Source organism: Apteryx mantelli, chromosome Z (genome assembly GCF_036417845.1).
Source record: "Apteryx mantelli isolate bAptMan1 chromosome Z, bAptMan1.hap1, whole genome shotgun sequence".
NCBI classification, from domain to species: Eukaryota; Metazoa; Chordata; class Aves; order Apterygiformes; family Apterygidae; genus Apteryx; species Apteryx mantelli.
The window spans coordinates 74468873-74488772 of NC_090020.1; the positions used below are offsets into that span (position 1 = coordinate 74468873).

Consider the following 19900-nt stretch of genomic DNA (forward strand, 5'->3'; position numbering starts at 1 on the left):
AATACCATGAAAAAGATCCATATCTAAGTCAGACCTCAAAAGCAGCATTTCCACTTTGTCTCAATAATGCCTCCTTTAATGGTCTTCTCCAAAACGGTTTTGACACAAACACAATCTATTTATCTATTTGTATTTCTTGTGATATATGAGGTATTTCATACAGAGAGATTCTGGCTATTTCCTGTTCTGGTTCCCTTTCTTCCTGCCTAGTTTGACATTGCTACGATACTACTGTATTTTGTTTGAGCCAAGCTTTTGCTGAGTTCAGTTCTCGTCCTAATGTTTTGGGGTTTTTTGTGTGAATTAATTGTCTTTCCTTTTCCTCTTAGCATCCTCTTCTATGCTTTGAAAACACAACTGTATCTATCATTTAACTGATAACCTTTTGCCTAATACTGGCTTCCTTTTGCTTCATTGTGGCAGAAGCTGCTTCTTATCAAATTAAAACATGAAGATTTGATATGCTGCTCTTTTGCACCCCGAGTGGACCTCTCCGTTAGTATTGAGTGACGGTAGATGTTGCTTTCTTTTCTGCTAACGTTTGTCAAGAACTTTGAAGTGGCTGAAATGACAATGAGGGATACAGGCCCAAAGCTGATGAGTTCTTCTACAAGAGAAGTGGACGTAAAATAATCTTGGGTGTGGAAGTCCATGCTTTTGCTCCTTAAATTAGTAACATCTGCCAAATCCTGTATCTTCACTCATTTGGCAGAGCTGTCCATTGCAGTAGTTTGTAACGGTTGTTGCATTTCCGTAAACTTTCAGTGAAGTGTGTTGAGGATAAAAACAAAGAAAACCCCAAAACTCAAAGGTAAACAGTGTGCTTAAAGTAAATGTCATATTTTCTTTCTGAAGTTCTGTTCTACTCTAGAGGATTCAGTTAATCTCATACCTCCTGGCTCTGGCACAGGTCACAGGGCTGTTCCATGATCCAAGCATTGGCAATGCAATTCACATTGTGCTGGTCCGGCTCATCCTACTTGAGGAAGAGGAGGTAAGGTTTTTATTTTCCTCAAAATGTCAGTTAAGAAACTTGGGATTTCAATGCATAGAGGCATAATTAGGGTGAGGAGGGTTTGTTTGCTTGAAATAATTTGTTCATTTGATTCTTCTATTAATCTGACTTTAGTGTGTCTGTTTTTAGGATAAATGCTGCCTTGGATAGCACAGTATTTAGCTTATGACTTCAGGTATTTCTGCATAAAATCCCCAAGGAAAATGCAATTAAAATAGAATGATTAGGAGCAGGGAAATGGAATCTCCCCACTGTCAAAAGAATATGGGCTGATGAGGAAGAGTAGATGAGAAACAGAAATTAATGTATGCGTCATCACTCACAGTCTGGTCACCCAGCATTGCCTATATTGTATTTATAAAGTATATTGCTAGAGTGTTTACAGGTCTCTGAAGAAGTAAATCTATTTTTCTGCAGCTGCAACACACATTTTCCTCTGCAGATCTTTTTCAAAACTCCGAAACAAGGAATAAGTAGATGCTAATTGCTCTAAACTAACCATGAATTAGTGATTTGCTATGTCTAGCATTCACAAATGTTGTACAACATGCTTAAATACATGCTGATTGTTATCATTTTACTAGTCAGTTTTTAAAACACTGTGCATGATGTAGCCTGCTCTGACTGAAGAAGCACAAGAAGGGGGTTTTCTTAGTGGCTCACAGTTTAAGACCACAAGCCAAATGGATCCAAAGCTCTTGAAGGCAGTGAACCAAGCTATGGAGGCAGGCTATGCCTTGTGGAATACTTAGTAGAACAGAGCCTAATTTACACAGCTAGCCCTCGATGTAAGGATATGCAGGCAAAAAATGTAGTTCACTTTCTGTCAGGACAATTAGGATCTTCAGTCCACAGTGTCCATCAACAAAACATAGTTGCTGAGTTTCTGCGGCAGCTTTGAAAATGAACAATGGATTCCTGATGAGCTGAGCACAGCAGTGTTGGAAGCAACAGTGGTGGTATCTTTAAAAACCTGATTTTAAGATACTTCTGAAAATGAATAGCTGGTATCTATGTTATTTAGATGCTTTGTAAAAATTTTACTTTACTTAAATAAACTGAGGCAAGATATAATGGATGTCAGAGCCAGAAATAAGAAAATATGCTTCTGGATGAATTTATTTTGCATACTTTATATCGCAGAAGAAACTTCTGTAACTTGAATGTATACTATATAATCATAAGATGGGGAAGAAACATCTATGAAGTGCATTGTTTCTTTTTGCAATTGAGCAATATCTGGAAAGAAGTACACCCTTAAACATGTAAATTATTCCCTAACTATGCGATTGTTTGCACAGCATTAAGAGTGACAAACATGAAGTCACACACAATCTTAATCTTTACCTTCTTTACACCAAGAGAAAAACCTGCTTTAAAGAGAAAATAAAATATTTCTGTTGGGAAATTTCAATTCAGTTTTGGGTTTTATGAAGCTCACTTGCCAAAAAAAATGAATTTCTGCCTTTTTTTTTCTTTAGCAACACCAGTTAAAAGATAACAAAATTTTAACTTAATATTCAAGACATTAGATAAATAGATATCATTGTTCCTAGTGACAGCTCTAGCTTTAGGCAAAACTGTAATCAATTGCATTTCAATGACATTACTCAGCTTCACAGCTAGCATCACTGGCGTGTTATTGCAATGCCATGCGGTCTTTACAATAGTATTTTCCTTCATTTCCCATTAGCAAGGCTTGAAGATAGTTCACCATGCTGATAAGACGTTAGCCAGCTTCTGCAAATGGCAAAAGAGTGTCAACCCCAAGAGTGACGTCAACCCTGCACACCACGACGTGGCTGTCCTCCTAACCAGGTACGATAGTAGTTCAGCAGATGAGTGGCAGACTGTTGTTCAGTTGTGTTTCTTTTGCTGATATTTTTTGTTTATAGGCTCATATCATCTTTTAGTTCATCCTGCACTGAATCCTGTAGAGAGACCTGCCTGATGAAGACGTGCTGTTTCTGAAACACAATGTTAATACAAAAATAACCTAACGTGAGTGTGCGTGGCACTCATAGAGGCGGAGTAGGTGAGCTACAATATAAAAGCATGTGGTTAAGGTTAGACCTGCTGTACCTTTTAAAAGGGCTCATTTTCGTTTGTTTTCAAAGTACATATAATGCTTTATGTCTGTATGTGGGTGTTTTATTGGTGATGCATCTTAGTCAGGAAATTGAGATCTGTATATCCCCAGAGATTAGCAATCTCTCAGGGACAAAAGGACCTCAGGTCGTTTTTCCCACTTGATCCTGTCTCATTTAGTGTTCAGTCACTTCTTTATTCTTCATAGAGGGAATATAACAAAGCAAACTAGCATGTAGATGAACATAATAACATAATGACAAACCCTACAATAATAAAGAGGTGCACTTCAGAGTGGAAGTACACTTTGTGAAGGCACTGCAATTTATTTTTAAGCTTTAAATTGTATGATTTTTAGATATGAGTGGTACTTAAAGATATTGCATGATCTTATATTTAAACAGAGGCAAAATATTTTTTTATTAGTGTAAGGAACTGAGGCACAGAAAACTTAAAGTTGTTGACTGAGGTTACACAAGGAGTTTGTGGCAGGGCATGAAACAGAAATTTTACAGGTCCATTAAAAACTGATCCAACCAGCACACAACTGGGAGGAAAGACTGGGTCTGTGGCCTTTAAACAAACAAACGAAAAAAAGAAGCCTTCAGCTAAAAAAGTCTGCCAGGCCAAAAAAAATCCTAAGTGGTACAATAAAGAAGAGGGCCAGCAAATAAGAATGGGAAAAAGAAGTCTCAAAATGATGAGTGATTTATCTCTCCAAATAAACAGGCTTCAAACAATTGATTTGAACGAAGCCGAGGTACGGTCGCGTGAGAGGTGCTGGGTAGATTACACAGCCAGTCCATCGTCCCCTGAGTGGCTGCACATGCATTGCACTTGGCAGTGCCAATATACAGGATATAAATCCTTGCTCTCCTTAATAAATCAGCCATTTACCCTAAGAGAAAGCTCTGTCACGGTAGGCTATTCCCCAGCTGAGGAGCCTGGCATTAGGTTATACTCCCCTCAGCCTGCTCCGACTGAACTGGGAGGAGGAAAACCAACCTAACCCTTGCGGGGGATCTGTCTCATTTCCTCCTTGATAGCTTATGGACTTTGGGGTTGGTATTAGGGCTTTTCCTGTCCAGGGCAAAACACACATTGCTCTTTTTCATTTCTTTTAGCAGACTAGAAGGCATGCGGCTACATTTTTTTTTGACTAAAGAGCCTAGTTTCAGCCTGAGCTCAGTTGCTTAATCCTGGCAGTGAAGCAGCACAGTTCACTGGTTTCCTCAGGGACACAGCCACTGCTGGGGGAAGGAAGCTGTTGGCGTCAGCAGCTTACAGGGATTTGGGCACCACGGTAGCCTGGGGCTGCTTCTGCAGCAGCACATCAGCCGCCGGTTGCCCGTGGGTCCCATGCCCAAGTGAGACCTGCTCAGACGGAGCAAACAAAGGCAGAGTTTTCTTAAAAGCGTTTTCAGAAGACAAACAACAGGAGGCTCGGGGAAATTCTGCTCAGAAAGTTAATGGCAAATTAAAGAGGCTGAGAAGGATTGTTAGAGGTAAAACTATCCTCCTGATTCCCATAAATCCTTGTGCAGAATTAGAAGAAAGGAAATTCTTCATGTCATTCACCATCAGGCAGGCACTAGCAAACTTCAGATGTGCTGTAATCAAAATGCTGTCAGACCTGGAGGTTTTAAAGCTTTTTCTTACGTGAGCTGGGAACAAACATTTATACTGAGGCACTATCACAACATAAATATAGTCCATTAAATGACAGCAGTATAATACTGTAATAGCAGTACCAGTGCATATTGTTACAGATATATTTGTAAAAACGTTAACAAAACTATGCTTTGCCTAAAATGCAAGTTAGAACTGATACATTAGGAGACAGAGACTTACTGTTCAGTGTAAGTGACATTCTACAATTGTTTTTAAGCTCTTTTAATGGCAGGTCTTTGTTGTGATTCTAGAAAGGACATTTGTGCCGGCATGAATCGTCCGTGTGAAACCTTAGGTTTGTCTCATTTATCGGGCATGTGTCAACCTCACAGAAGCTGCAACATTAATGAAGATTCTGGCCTTCCGCTGGCATTCACTATTGCTCATGAACTTGGACACAGGTATAATTGAAAGTGGAGTGACTCAGCTGAGTTTAATTTATTCTTTGTATACCACTATTCAAATCATGTTTTTTTTTTCCCTCAAACCTATGCCATTAGTCCATCTGCACACCCGAGAAAAACAATAGCTTGTAAGTCTTGTTTTAGCCTCCTAATGAAGAGAATTTTTACGTCTCACTTATCCTTGGAGAGGTATTTTTTGTAATAATAACTATTGACTGGTGCATTAGATTGAGATTATTTAGGAACAAATTGAATATTTGTTACTTTACAAATACTGTCCATATGAGCAGCTACTCTGTAATTCTCACTGCAAAATTGCATTTCTGCCAAACAGCAGCAAAACAAGGATTGAGTTACTGTCTCTTTGTTATTAAAATCAAAACTGTGTCTATTTTTTTTAAGCAGAAGAATAAGAAAGACATTCTTCAGCCTTTGAGCTTTGTTTATACTTACAACTATTTAGTTTACCCCTTTTAACAGGGTCTGTCCGGACAGTACCTCAGGATGAAATAATGCCTTAACCTTTCTCACATATTCATTTTTCCAAATGTATATTGAATTATTATTTGAATACATGATATGATCTCCAATCATTCCTTTACTTTTGCATAAAACGTGCATTTCGTTAAATCATTATTAAATGATTTATAGTAAATCATCGTATTTCATTATTGCAGATTAGCTAGAAACCATTTCTAAGTCCAAGCAATCAAACTTTACAGAAGCATCAAGTCTTTTGTCTCTTTTCTAACTAACAAAGTTGCTTTGGGTTTTTCTTAATAATTGGGCAGCTTCTGTATATTAATATTCCCACTGTGGATTCACTTAAGTCAAGTTCCTATGCATTTAGTTTTAGACATGGCTAAATTTTTTTTTGAGTTTGGATTTTTTTGCTAGAAACTTGATTCCTCAATATTTCCAAATTGATGGGGGTGTTTTGGTTGGTTAGTGGGTTTATTAAACACACCTGAAACACTCTGGTTTCAAATCTGTTTCAAAATTGAACTCTTTTTTTCCCAGGTAGCATATTGTCTCATGGGTACTCCAGTTTGGGTGTGATGCCTGCGTTTTTCAGCTGGGCCATGCTCCTTGGCTAGGTGACATGTTCATTGCTATATCTACAGTCACATAACTTTCATTATGCACCCAACCACTAGTCAAAATCAAGACTGGATTTCCTGGTGGGATATAAAATCTGATAAAAAGATTATTCAAATATTGATCCTATCGACCATTAACTGGTCTGTCTTTATTCAGCACCTCAGTTGCCAGAAAGGAAGTAGTGTAATAACACAATGCTGAAATCATTTGCTATCAGATCTAGGTCCTTTGGGATTTAGTCACTTAGTCCCCGCTATGGTGCTGCTGACAGGACAGAATACTGGTGAATTTGCCTTTGCAGGAATGTTTTAGGGCCTTGCTTTTGCAGATTATCTCCACACACAAAAATTGAGTACTGTAGGGTTAGGAGTTAACCTGAAACCATCCTTCACCCAAGCCAGGCTAGGATAAGTGTGTTACAAAGTTCAAATGCAGACAACAAAAGTATGTAGGACTTGTAGCTGAAACAGAAAATGATGGATTCCAAAAGTAACTCTTCCTCCTACTGTCCCTCCGGATGTTCACCTCCCCTGTCAACAGACCCTGTTCATGGAAAAGGGGCTACGTGTCACTAGGGGGACACACTTTTATAGCTCAGACCCATTGCTGGAGTTTATGCATACTGAAGCTGTGCTCTGCTTTTGGATCATTAGGATCATGGTAGAATTTTATTTTCCAGAAACAAAGTCTTAGTGGTTTGAACTCACTAGAAGGTCTTTGTGTAATCCTCAATTAAGAAATGAGCTGAAACTTCAGATGTTAACAGTGCACATGTCAACATCTTTGTAGATATGTTGCCTTTAAAGTAGGTGGTGAGAAGTAGGTGCTTTTAGAATGTGGTTTCCCTGACTTAATTCAGATAATCTCCTTTAGGATGAGATGACCTGGAGACATCTACGTTTAGTCAGGTGAATCCCACACAAAGTTTTTTACATTCCTGACTCTTACAAGCTGTTGAATAGGGAAATCTCTTAAATAAGTCACAGAACTCTGAGAACACCATGTTGGGAAGACCTCCTGTGGAGGACTGTCTCCTTGTCTCTAAGGCACAGTATGAGGAAGTTAAATAGTAGGGAGGAGTGGAGATTGGCAGCTAATTCACTGCACGTTCAGCAATGTGGAAAACAGTGTCTCTGTCCAAATCCAGCAAAAAAGATTAGAGAAGATACAAGCATTAAAGGTGTGATTGTAAGACAGTATAAGACACAGTGTAATAGAGCCTGATCTTGGTTAAAGTGGTATGAGTCTGAGATAACTGTGCTAGTCAATAGAATTGCTTTGTCCTTAGCCGAAGGAACAAAGAGTAAAGTTTAGCTAAGAATTTTAGGAACAAGTTTTGCTTTTGATTTTTGCATCAGCATCTTATCTGGCCTCTGCAAGCATCCCACGACCAGCGTCCCCTGTCTATATGACAATTTCATCAGATATCCCATGCTAGGCAGGTTTTAGCCCAGCCAGGGGTAGGTTAGAGTGCTGGAGGAACTGAGGCCTAATAACTCTAATGGTGACCTTTCCCTCTGAATCGTTACCAAATTTACATTGCAGCAGGGTATTAAAAGATGTTGCCTTGGATATAAAGCTTGAATATCTGATTGTTAAAAATCTGATTGCCAGATTACAGCTACATTCGACCGGTAGAGCAGGTGAAGAAAGGGATCACACACCTAGCTAGAAGGCACTGAAGCTGAGATTCCTCCCCTATGGTGGGCAGTGAAGAAGGAAAAGAAGAGCAGATGGCATGAGATACCAATTTCCTTTGAAATTTGAGAGCTGTTAGAACCAAGAACTAAGAGCTGCTAAGAACTAGCTCTTGGACTGAAAAGCTAAGAAGTGCTCTTAGTTCTAACAACTTTGACATAACCTTGTGGTTTAAACTGCCTGCTTCAATCCAGCCAAATTGCGCAAAAGCATTCTGATTCCCTTAAAAATACTGCAAAGATAGTCTCTGACAGTGTGTTGTTTTCTGCCTGATAATATTGCTTTGCATAACAGATCTGCTTGAAAGCCTGTTGGAATCTAGAATTTTTTGTGGGTTTTGGATCAGGTCTTCTGTGCACTTTTTGGCAAAGAGGTATCTACAGCTAACCAGAAGAGGAAGCAACTCCAGTATCTGTTTACACATACTGTTGAATCTATAGAGGTGATATCACCAAACAGCTGCAATTATTAACTCTTGTTTTCTATCTCTAGTTTTGGTATCCAGCATGATGGAAAAGAGAATGACTGTGAGCCCATTGGAAAGCGTCCATATATTATGTCCCGGCAGTTGCAGTATGATCCCACTCCCCTCACCTGGTCTCAGTGCAGCAAGGAATACATCACGCGTTTCCTGGAGTGAGTGATCAGAGTGTAACACTTCCTTGGAATGAGTACAACTGTATATGAGACATCTAAGTGGAGTTACTTTAGATTTACTTTTTTTGTAGAGTACTTGAGTTAATTCCCATGCAGGGCATACCGCAAGCTTATTGCTCACTTAATAATTGGGGAAAGCTCCATTATATCTTGTGTTTCTAAAAGTGAACTGCAGTCTCGCCTCATGTCATGTCAGCTCAGGTTTGGTGCAACCTGCAGCTTCTTGCAGTTACTAGGAAGAAAGAAGCCTTTCTGTCAAGGACTCTGATGAGACATCAGAGATGTTCACTTTGGCCACAAAAACGTGTGCTTGACTTCAGTGATTTGTCCAAATCCAACCAAATTCAATTCTTTTTAAAAGCATCATTGTGATATAACTTTGAGCAGAGGCTGACGTACGCTTTGAAGTCACTCTGCAAACCGTAATGACTTCATGATATTTCCAATTTGACAGGCTAGATTTTGCCTCTATAAAACCCTGCTGCCAGATGGAGAGTGGTTAGAGGGATTTCATCTGTCAGGTGTAGAAGGAGGTGATAGCAGCTGAGAGCTGCTCGGTATCGGGGCCATCAGCACGTACAAGGACCACATATGTTCCTTTGCTTTTGCAGACTTCAGTGGTTCTTCTCAAAGTGTGGAATTGGAACATTAGTCTAATTGTTACTGATACCTGGGCTGCTCCTGAGCAGGCAGTTTGTTGTGTTTTTTCAATTATTTTGCTATTCTCTAAGGTTCCATGAACTCTGAGAAATGAGTTAGCAGCCTTGTTAGCAGCACTTCAGCATAGCTTAGCTGGAATCTGGAAGCATAGTTACTAAAGGCCATATCAAAAATTATCGCTAACAATTAGATATTGATAGTCAGTATAAGAAAAGGTTTCAAAAAGGTGTGGCTGTGTTTTTTTAATTTGCAATTTTCATCTTTTAGCCGAGGGTGGGGATTCTGTTTGGATGATACACCCCAAAAAAAAGTTCTGAAGTCCCCAGTCATTGCTCCTGGAGTGATTTATGATGTACATCACCAGTGCCAGCTTCAGTATGGTTCCAATGCTACTTTCTGTGAAGATGTGGATGTAAGTGCTGTATGTTTTTCTTCGTTGCACTAATGAGAGCTTAAGCTTCTTGAACGGTGTGGAAGTGCAGCTGGTGAACCTTGGTTGCTAAGTACAAATGCAGCATGTCCAGAGTCTCATAGACTAGATGTGCAATGCAGACATACCCTAACAGAGTGTTTTGATTCCAGTCTGGAGATCCCAGAAGTGAGATGTTGCCCTGTTTGCCCTGTATATTCCTTGTCCTTTATGGGTTCTGGCCTCATACCTATTGTGAGATGCTTGCCCTTCAGTGGTGAAGTAATTTTGGTTTTAAACTTATGATATTGATCTTAAGTAAATTATCAACAGAGATTAAGTCCCATCTTCCAAAATAAGACACTCTTTAATATTATAGCTTTTGACTGACCAATGATTTCATTGGGAACAAATCTTCAGTTCCAGGAAGAGTTGTCTGAAAAAAATCAGGGCATTGCTCTTTTCCTATATATCCTGATTTTCACACTTTTGATAGTCTAACTAATGAAAAGAAATTTCAGTCTATGTACCTCAAAGAACCTTTATGTGGATTAAATATAGATAGATATTTGTAAGAATCTTTATGTAGATAAAATGTATCTAAATATAGATTTATATAGATATTTTTATATCCAGTCTTGGAGAACATAAGACTTTCAGTGGCAGTGGGTAATTTAGGTAGTCCAATATTGGCTCCCTAGGGTTCATCTTTACAGCACAGCAAGACAGTGTTGTGTAGAGATGCATGGGAACAGTACAGTCGCATCAGCACAACTCCCTACAAGACCCAGGCAGCACTGTAGAGTAACAGGTTAAATTAGCTAAGCTGTAGTGCTATGCTATTTTAACTGTACCTACCTTGTTTAGAGCTATTTGGCTCAGTGCAGCATTATTCTACATAGAAGAACACTTCAGAAACTGTGATTTCAAACGCTGATCTGACTAAAAGATCACTAAGTTTTACTGTCTGTTGGGCAACACTGTTCAGCAAATGCTGCAGGCAGCATCCCGGTTTGCTCTCCCTGTTAAATTGGACTGTGGCAGAAGTAGTGCCTTGTGGTTACCAACAATGCTGGAGTGTGTTTTAGGCAAGGTGTTGTGTACAGCTGTGGACTGGGGACTGCAGATCTTGATTGTTTATTCCACTGTGATAATTATGTGCATCCTCATCTACCCTCTTAGAGGAATTATTTAGGACTGATCTCAGCTGTAATGATCAGCAATGTTGAACCGCACCTACTGAATCTGAAGCATGTATTGAAAGATTGCTTTCATTACCTGCTCTTCCAGTTTTCTCAGCTGCTGTAATTTGTCTGTTGGTACAGATAGAAAATTAAAGTGTAATTTTGCAATATTGGTTCATTCTGTCTCTCCTTGAGTGTGAACCTAGTATGCCGTTACATTCAGCATCTCCTGGTTGACCAACTTACAGCTGGACAAATGTCAGTAAATTAATTGGTATCATTTTATTTTAGTTTTTACTGCAAGGCCTGTGTTTTGCAGGTAACTGCACTGGCAAGGAATTGTGATTAGTGTAGTCTGCCTGGTGTATTGGACAATCAGTATAGTCATTTTGTCTAAGAAGTCTGACTGTTCTTTGCCTTGCCATTATTTACTTAACACTCACTTACTGACCAAGCTACATTTGTTATAGCATGTATGGTTGAAGTTTATCCTCAAGTTCTTTTTGAGAGAAGAATCTGCATTTAGCTGAAGGTGCCCAAGGGTTCAGTGATTACATTGAACGAAGATAGAGGTTTAGAATTCATATGGTGATTTCCATTTAGGTAGTTAGTCCTCTAAGCATCACGTGAAATACATAAATATTGTCCTTCTAATAAGGAAAAGAAAAGCAAAATATAAATTCTGGGGGGGGGGGGGGTTGAATATTCCAAGTGGTAGATGGATCCATAGCTCCCTACAGGCTGTAGGAGTTCAGAATCCTTATCTTATTGCCCTTTCCTTATCTCCAAAGCTTTCACTCACTTCAGTTGGACTGGGATTGTTTAGAGTGGTCTCTCTTTAAGGCACAGATCCTGATCTCACAGGTTGGGTGTATACGGTATTGCTGATGATAAAATCACTTGCCTTGCAGTGAATCCATGTTACTCATGAATTCCTGACTACTACCTCCAAAAACTATGCAGTAAACAAAGCTTTTTCTTGCACTGCTAGTATTCCAGTATTCTTAAATATGGAGAAAAGCCCTGATGCTTGGGGATTAAGATGGAAAAAAAATCTTTTAAAGCTAATGAGTTTCCTCCATTAACACTTGATTTTGGAATCTATGTGTTTCCACAGGGTAAACATATAACTGCCTGTGAAAAGCTGCATTCAATTTAAATCCACATCGTGGTACTCACCTGTGCCTTTCTCTGGGCATTTGAAACACGGTGGAGGATGCACTTCATGCACTAAAAAGCACAAACATATTTTGTATACAATAGCTAAAAACAAGCATGAGGTTCCCAATGAAAGCAAATTCATCAGCGAGAACATTTGGGTAGCTCTGCCTTTACATCCTGACAATGGTGGCTCCACAAAGAGTCGCTAAATAGTGCTGCTCTTGAACTATAAATAGGGAACTGCAAAACAAGCTCTAACATGTATACCTCACCAGAAAGCAGCTAAATGTGAGCAGAGATGCTAAGCCCCAGACACTGTGTTCCAATTTGAAACGTAGAGCACTTGGAGACAGCACTCTTTATGCCTGAACTTAGCTATTTTAAATACAAGTAGGTCAGAAACCAGCAGCCAAATTTTGGATTTCAAACTCAGCCAAATGTTGCTGCTAGCTTATCGGGGCTGGATTTTTGCAAATACCCAGGTTGTTTGTAGGCTGTACCAGCTTTCATCAACCATAGCCCTTGCTGCTCTTGGGCTACTAGGCTTTTTTCCCTCTGCCAGATGTTCTGGACTGCTTGTTTTAGATCATTCCCTCCTGTATCTGCTGGGCTGATGTTTTGAGAGCGCTGCATTTTGATCTCTTTCTCCTTATTCGGTTTTGGGAGTTGAAGGACATTAACCTGGTTGTCATACTTGGAGATATGGTATAGTTTTTGCTTAACAGCTGGGTTCTCTAACCTTCTTTGATTTCAGTGTACATGTTTTCAGGCAGACAACAATGAAAAATTGAACATTGTATTCCTTACTAGTCATCTGCCTTCACTATAAACAGTAGTGCACAAACTTTGTAAAGTCATTTTTCCTGTGTGTAGCTGGGAGCTGAGCAGTGAATGAGGGGAGCATTTAAACTTACAAGCATAGTTTGGTTAATCCACTTGATATGAAGTATTTACTGTTTTGTGTTTATTAAATAGTTGTACAGAGTTGTACAATAATGAGGAGTACCTGAATTTGAACCCTTGAAGGGTCCTAACTTGTGGAAAACTGAACATCTCTCTCTGGAAGTACAGTCCTTTGTAAATTGATATACAAAATCATGGGTGACTTTTGAAGATTTTGGCCTTAGGCATTCAGCTCTGCTTGAAACTGCTGCAGTTTTCTTTCTTCCTTTTCCAGAATCTTTGCCAAACACTCTGGTGCTCAGTGAAAGGCTCCTGCCGCTCCAAACTGGATGCTGCTGTGGATGGCACTCGATGTGGAGAAAACAAGGTGACTGTGAGCTTCCATGCTATGAAGGGGCAGCGGGAATACCATGAATGGCTTTGCCATTGGGTAAAAGAGGGAGCATTCTGTGACATCTTCATTTAAAGCTCCACTTAAGTTTTAACCTTCAGGGGAGTTCATTTACGGTAGTGGTTTTCTGTGATGCTAATCTTGAACTGTTTGCCCTTTCTCTTCTAAGTGGTGCTTCTCTGGTGAGTGCATTACAGTGGGCAAGACTCCAGAAGCAGTCCATGGTGGATGGGGTGTTTGGTCATCCTGGTCCCATTGCACAAGGACGTGTGGGGCAGGAGTTCAGAGTGCAGAGAGACCATGCAATAACCCGGAGTAAGTTGAGTGTACAGTCTTTCCATTCCCTTTATTCAAGACCTTGAGATACTTAAGAGGCTGGAGAAGCTTTTTTATGATACAGTTTTATCAGTAGGTGCTAGAACAAGACAGTTATTGAACACCTCTCCTCCCCAGTTGAACATATCTGTGTGAAATTCACTTGGCTGAGTTTTTATAATCTTCATCTCCTTCATTAATCTTTATCTTCCAGGGAGCTTATTTCTACACACAATATAAAAATCCTGATATTTGGCCTGCAAGCTTTGTGTAAATATTAGAAATGCTGCTTTAATAACACTGCCTTGAATAAATACAATGTCCTTGAACACTGGGTGGGAATAGTAGCTAGTGATATGTTCCTGAGGGAAGTCAAGGCCCCACCTTTCATGTTTTATTCTAATCATTGATTTAGTTTGGAGCTTCAGATACATGGGTCGATAGGTACAGAAGAGGAAGGGCAGAATTTTCTAATATGTACCTGAGTGCATAAGGACCCTATATCTCATTTTCAAAAATTGCTGCAGGGGTGCCTAACAGCTGAAATTACTTGGCTCTTCTGGTACGATTGTCAAACATTCTGGAAAAATTTTTTTTTGAGGGGAGGGAGTTTTTTTAATAAGGTAGTTTGTCATTGCCAGGCAATGTGCCAAGCATCTCTGTGAGATGTAAGGTGCTTCTAGATCACTGTGCTCCATACTGTGTTATTTGGATACCTGGACATGTGAAGAGTGTCTCTAACCTGTCAAGGATTCAGATTCACCTTGTTAACCCATTGGAAAGACGTTGTCTAATTGATACTATTGGAAAATGCAAAAGTTAAAACTATATTTTACTGAGAATCTCACATCCCTGATCTCAATGTTTCCTTTCTAGACCACAGTTCGGAGGAGACTACTGCACTGGAGAAAGGAAACGCTATCGCATGTGTAACATTAGCCCCTGTCACAAGAGCATGCCAACCTTTCGTCAGATGCAGTGCAGTGAGTTTGATACAGTTCCCTACCAGAATGAATTCTACCACTGGGTTCCAGTTTATAACACAGGTACAAAGCTATGAATTTTTGAGTATCTTGTCTTAAGAGTCAAATTTACAGACATATGGGAAACCTCTATGAGGAAGAGAAGTCACTGAATTACAAGTCTTAATTAACTAGAGGGAAAAATCAGATGTGACCACACTCTCGTGTGCCTGATGCATATACATGAAGGCACTGGTTTTGCTTTACACATTGACGTTTTCAGAAAGCTCTAATAATAGTGGCTATGAGTTGAACTAGCCCATCACTTGGCAGGATATTATGCTAATAAAAGCTAGTGAGGATACATCTATGCAGGTCTGGATAGATCTGACCTGCCTTTCCCAGTATCACCCCCTGAACAAGAAGTGCAGTAGCATGGTGCAGAGCTGCATGCCTGGGCCTGCAGGCATCACTGCACCTAATAAGCAGGGCTCTTCAGCTGCACAAGTGTAACTTTACTACTTCCAAATTCAGACCCGTATGGGAAGTGTGCCTAGCACAATGCTGGGTAAATAATACCTCAACAGGCTCTGTAATGTACTCCTCTGTATTGTAGAGACAGGACTGATATCTCTGCCTTATAACTTGACTTGTAACAACTAATTACTAAATATAGGGGTAATAGTTATTACCACGAAGTTTAATTCATGGTGAATGCATAAATGTAAGGAGTGGATTATCCAGTAGAAGCTATAGATATAATTTCTTTAAGAAAATATAAACCAGTTAGGGAAGTGAAGCTCAAGATTCTGCTTTCGATTTCATTTGCCAGTAGTATTTTTCAGCCATATTTATTGCATTTTCATAGTTATTGAAGCACTAAGTAGGTCTCCTAAATAACAGCTACTGCCTCGGTGCCATATAATAAATACATCGTTGAAGATCAACCTGGAGCATACAGCATTCCAGGAGAATTTCTGATCAGAGAAAATATGGGTGATAGACTCTTTCAGAAAGCCATTCAGTAAAACAAACCATGGTAAAAGCTAAAAGCCTATGGCTTAATCCAAAGCCACACTCATAAATCGTTTTCTGCAATGCCCTGTCACTGAAATTGGGATTTCACTCCTCTCTGTTACTCGTATAAGTACTTCTGCTGGGTACAGCCTTGATTCAGTTAGTGTCCTCTCCAGGGCAGTGGTAACAGAGCTGGTAATTCTATATGTGCATTTGTTAGTGAAGGTCTGCTTTTAAAAAGTGCTATAGATATGAATCAAATGCTTCCTGCACACTGAAAGGCAGGCCTATGATGATGTCTCTGCCATATTTCAAGCAGACCTGTTTATAGCTTTACTGACAAAACACTTGCATTAAAAATGCTGGTTTGTTGAGCCTGAAATATTTCATTTGGAACATCCTGGGTTTGGTGACCTTTTGCCAAATCCTTCAAATACCAAGCAGATATTTCTTCTGTGGCTTAAAAGGCTTTTCGTCTTACCTGTTTTCTTAACAGCCAGGATTTCAGTCTGGAGTTACCTTGCTCCCTCAGGATTTGTGAGGTCTGTAATGTTTGCAACTTTATTCTTATGTTCCATTAAGAACATCTGAAGTGTTACCTTGCTGCTAAACTCTAACTTAGAAGAATCCTGGCACAGACAGACAGGCTCTCCTGGGAGCACTCATCTGGGCAGAGAGTTGGCGAGGTTCTGTGCTAATCCTCTGTCTGCCAGCATCACTGTATGGGTGTTTATGAGGGTGGATGGCTATCGTGGGCTCACAGCTTCCAGTTTTGTCCAGCCATGGCATTAGCTACTGCTCTGAGGTACAGCTGACAGTTGTCCAACCATCTCTGATTCCAGTTTTCTGTCACCTTCCAGTCAGTTGCTAAAGATGTCTGAGGGAAATGAAATTGTCTCTGTTTTCTCTGCTTACAAATGGCTCGGTGATTTCTGATGGAAGTGTAGGGAAAAATGTGACTGAGAACAAAAATACTTAAAGGTAGCTAGGAAAGTAAAACTTGGAGAAAGATACAGCCATAAGCCATGACTAACAGGAGTACTCAAAAGGAGCTCCTCAGCCCTCCAGTGTTTTGCAGCACGAATCTCTGTTTTCATCTCTGTGTTACCTCTGGGCAGAATAACTTCAAGTAGGCTCTCAGGACAGTGCTCTCTCTGTGTGATAAAGCAGTTTGAGTCTTTCTTGTTTGTCTTGAGCAAACCACAATGTTAAACAAAAGCAAAGCAACAGCCTTATGTAAATCCTGCATGGAAAAGAGCTGACGCTACAGGGCTCTGGAGACTGAATCACCATGTCCACCATATGTCCACCAACCTTCATCAGTGTATATCAGCTTGCCTTGCTTCACCTTGCATGACTAATGCCATCGAATTTCAAAGACTTTTCAGAGCACTCCGTTACTATGTTAACTTGCTGTCAAGATGGTTTTGGCTTATGTTTTATTAGCAGGCATTTTCAAGCCTCCCCCACTGTGTATGTGATATAGGAGAAAAGAAAATGTCCTGAAGCTTTCCCAAATCCTGACTGTGCATCATAGTTTTGTGTGGAAGTGCTTAGTCAGGGAGTTGAAATCCTGAACTAGAAACTTTCTAGATGCTGATAATCTTTTCAGTGTTCCTTCATCCTTCTGGAAAAACAGTAAATGGTAAAAGAAACCTAGATGATCACAATTGTCTCTCCTGGCTTTAATTTCATAGCTTCCATAACCCAGTTCTAATGATTGTCACATAATTAAAGACTGTCATAATGTCCTTTTCTGCTGTGTAAATTGTATATTCATAGGAGGACAAAGACTCTCCTTTAAATAGTTTATGACCTAATATAAGGTGAGATGAAAGAAGTAGCTGTAACAAGCAGCCAAGAAGGAGAGCAGTGAATGATATTTTGCTGTTACCTAGACTAACTACATTTAAGATTCCATATCTTTTGAGTTATTTCCCTCCTATTTCAAATCCTTGTTTTCCTCCTGTTCCCCCTTTCTGAGGAACTTGCACAGCCTTCTGATGCCTCCTTACCTGTCATAGAGTTGCTCTAGAGCGTAGAAACTCCTGGACTCAAGCTGGGGTCTCCTGAGTGTCTCTGGGAGTCTCGACAGAAAGGGAACTTTCAGGTTAAAGGGTAGTTAAAGCATCCAGCAGCTCTGGTGAGTGCATTTTCTGAGTGCATTCTTATGACTTAGGCCCCTACTTTGACACTTTGGTTGGGCACTGGTACAAATCTTCTGTTTTGCCATCAGGCAGACCCCACATTAATTTATTTCATGCCTTTTGGCAGGTAACATTTGTCTGGATCTGATAGCTTCTCAGAACTTAATATCCATGTAGTCAGTGTGAGTTGTACTTCGAATGATGGAAGTAATCATATAAATACCTTTTTTTCCTCAGTCAGTGCCAGGATTACCTATGTATTCATCTCACATACTTGTGGATAGGGGTTGTGTAACTGAAATGCTGTAGATCTCGTATTTCTTCTGAAATGTGTCTGTGTATCAGGTAAGATCTATACTGATACAGCTGCAGGGTCTGAGCTAACGGCACAGGGTAACATTTCTGCTGCCACTGCTTTGAAATTAAACTTTCTGTTAAAGTTCCAAGTATGGTTAATGTGATAAAGTAGCTTTGCCTCAGCTTCTTTTTTTTTCCTTTTTGTCTGTGTTTGGTAGTTGTCTCTTCTGATTTTCTTTGTTTTGGATTTCTTCATCCTATTTTGGGTTCTCACAGATGCACAGAGATGAGGACTTCAGGAAAATAGGCCCACCTCTTTTATTCCTTGTGTAGTAGAGAAAAAGTACTGAGGCCTTATCTTCTGCAGGCAGGCACATTAATCACATCCCTCTCAGCTAGGTTAAGGCAGATCCTTCCTGCATGCAAACTCGTAGGATTCAGCTGTGAAGGAAGAAATTTAAACTCAGTATTTCTGCTCTGAGAAGGGAGTGTGTCCCTTTCTGGTTATCTTCATGTTGTTCTGTTTACACTTGCTGAATCTGAATTCTGTCATAATATACACAGAAAAAAAACCCTACACACCTTAATTTTAGGAACTTTATTCAACTTTGCTTGCTTGCTTCCTTGATCCCATTCTAATTCAAAGTAAATCATTGGGTGTTTATGGAAGCTCTGTTGCTTGGTATTCCAATACATCTGTGGGGTTTTTTTGTTTGTTTGTTTTCGTTTTTTTTCCCCTGTGTATCAAAGGATTGATCTGCTCCTTGTTCAGATCAGCAGTGTAATCTTGGTGCAGGATGAAGGCAGAATACATAAAATGGAGGACTTTTCTGGTTTACTGAGTGCTGGTGGCACTTCAGCTAAAATGTTATGTCCAGCTAGGGGCAATGCACTGCAGGAAGGATGCAGACAAATCATCCCGCTGCCCTAGAGCTTCTGGCTCCAGCGTTGGCTTATGCAGGACAAGCGCAGGACCCCCTTCACTCCTGTAGTAGGGCCTGTCCAAAGGAGCAGGAACCAGAGGTCCCTCATGCCCACAGAAGGTAGGACAAGCAGTGACAGGCAAAATGGTACAGGGAGCCTTTAGGTTACAAATCAGGAATTCTTTATTGCTGTATCCATAGTTAAACAGTCGAGCAGGTGACCTAGGGGGAGTTTGAGGGATGAATATTATCATTGTAGATTTAAAAACAAGCTAGGCAGGAGTAGCCTAAGTGTACTTGATCCTATTTTCGTATGGAGCGATGGACTAAAACTCTGTAGGCTTTACCCAGGCAGAAATCAAGCTCTGTTTAAATTAGAACTCAGAGTGCTGCCTTTTTTTTTTCCTGAACAAGGATTGTGGCCTTTACTATATCTGGCCTTTACTGAGTGCTTACAGATTGGACCTAGTATTTCATGTGTATGCTGGACTGCAAGAGTTTTTGTAATTTTTGGTCTAAAAGTAACTAAGATGGCAGTGTCTTTGGTAAAGTCTCATCATGAATTAATCAAATTTGCTGAAGCAACAAAAACTAAAACAGCTGCTTTAAAGAGTTTCTTCTGAGAAACCCTAATGTTCATATTGATCCTGGTTTAGTCTTTTCAGTTTTTCAGGACTGAAATAAGATTTAGAAAATCTGAATTTAAAGCCAGTCTTTGCTTTTGAGTTTTTTCCATTGTTTCAGGCAGTGTACTTACTTTCTGCATATGTAAATTCTGTATCTGAAAAAAGGGGATAAAAGAACTTTCTACATATTTATATGTCTCATGTTTAAAATGTTAAATTTTTGACCAGTTTTTATCTATAGTCCAAGAGTAATGGAGCCCTCATCTTTGGT

The 19900-nt window shown here is 39.8% G+C and overlaps 1 protein-coding gene across 4 annotated transcripts in view; it reads left to right on the forward strand.

The window, feature by feature from the left end:
• The window catches only part of ADAMTS12 (ADAM metallopeptidase with thrombospondin type 1 motif 12), a 170971-nt gene that overhangs the window by 98558 nt on the left and 52513 nt on the right, over positions 1-19900 (forward strand). For all 4 annotated transcript variants that reach the window (XM_067315167.1, XM_067315168.1, XM_067315169.1 and 1 more), the window contains exons 5-12: positions 911-994; positions 2709-2833; positions 5026-5175; positions 8470-8613; positions 9562-9706; positions 13226-13318; positions 13512-13657; positions 14534-14703. In XM_067315167.1, the coding sequence (XP_067171268.1) occupies positions 911-994; positions 2709-2833; positions 5026-5175; positions 8470-8613; positions 9562-9706; positions 13226-13318; positions 13512-13657; positions 14534-14703 (1057 nt within the window). The remainder of the gene's footprint in view (positions 1-910; positions 995-2708; positions 2834-5025; positions 5176-8469; positions 8614-9561; positions 9707-13225; positions 13319-13511; positions 13658-14533; positions 14704-19900) is intronic.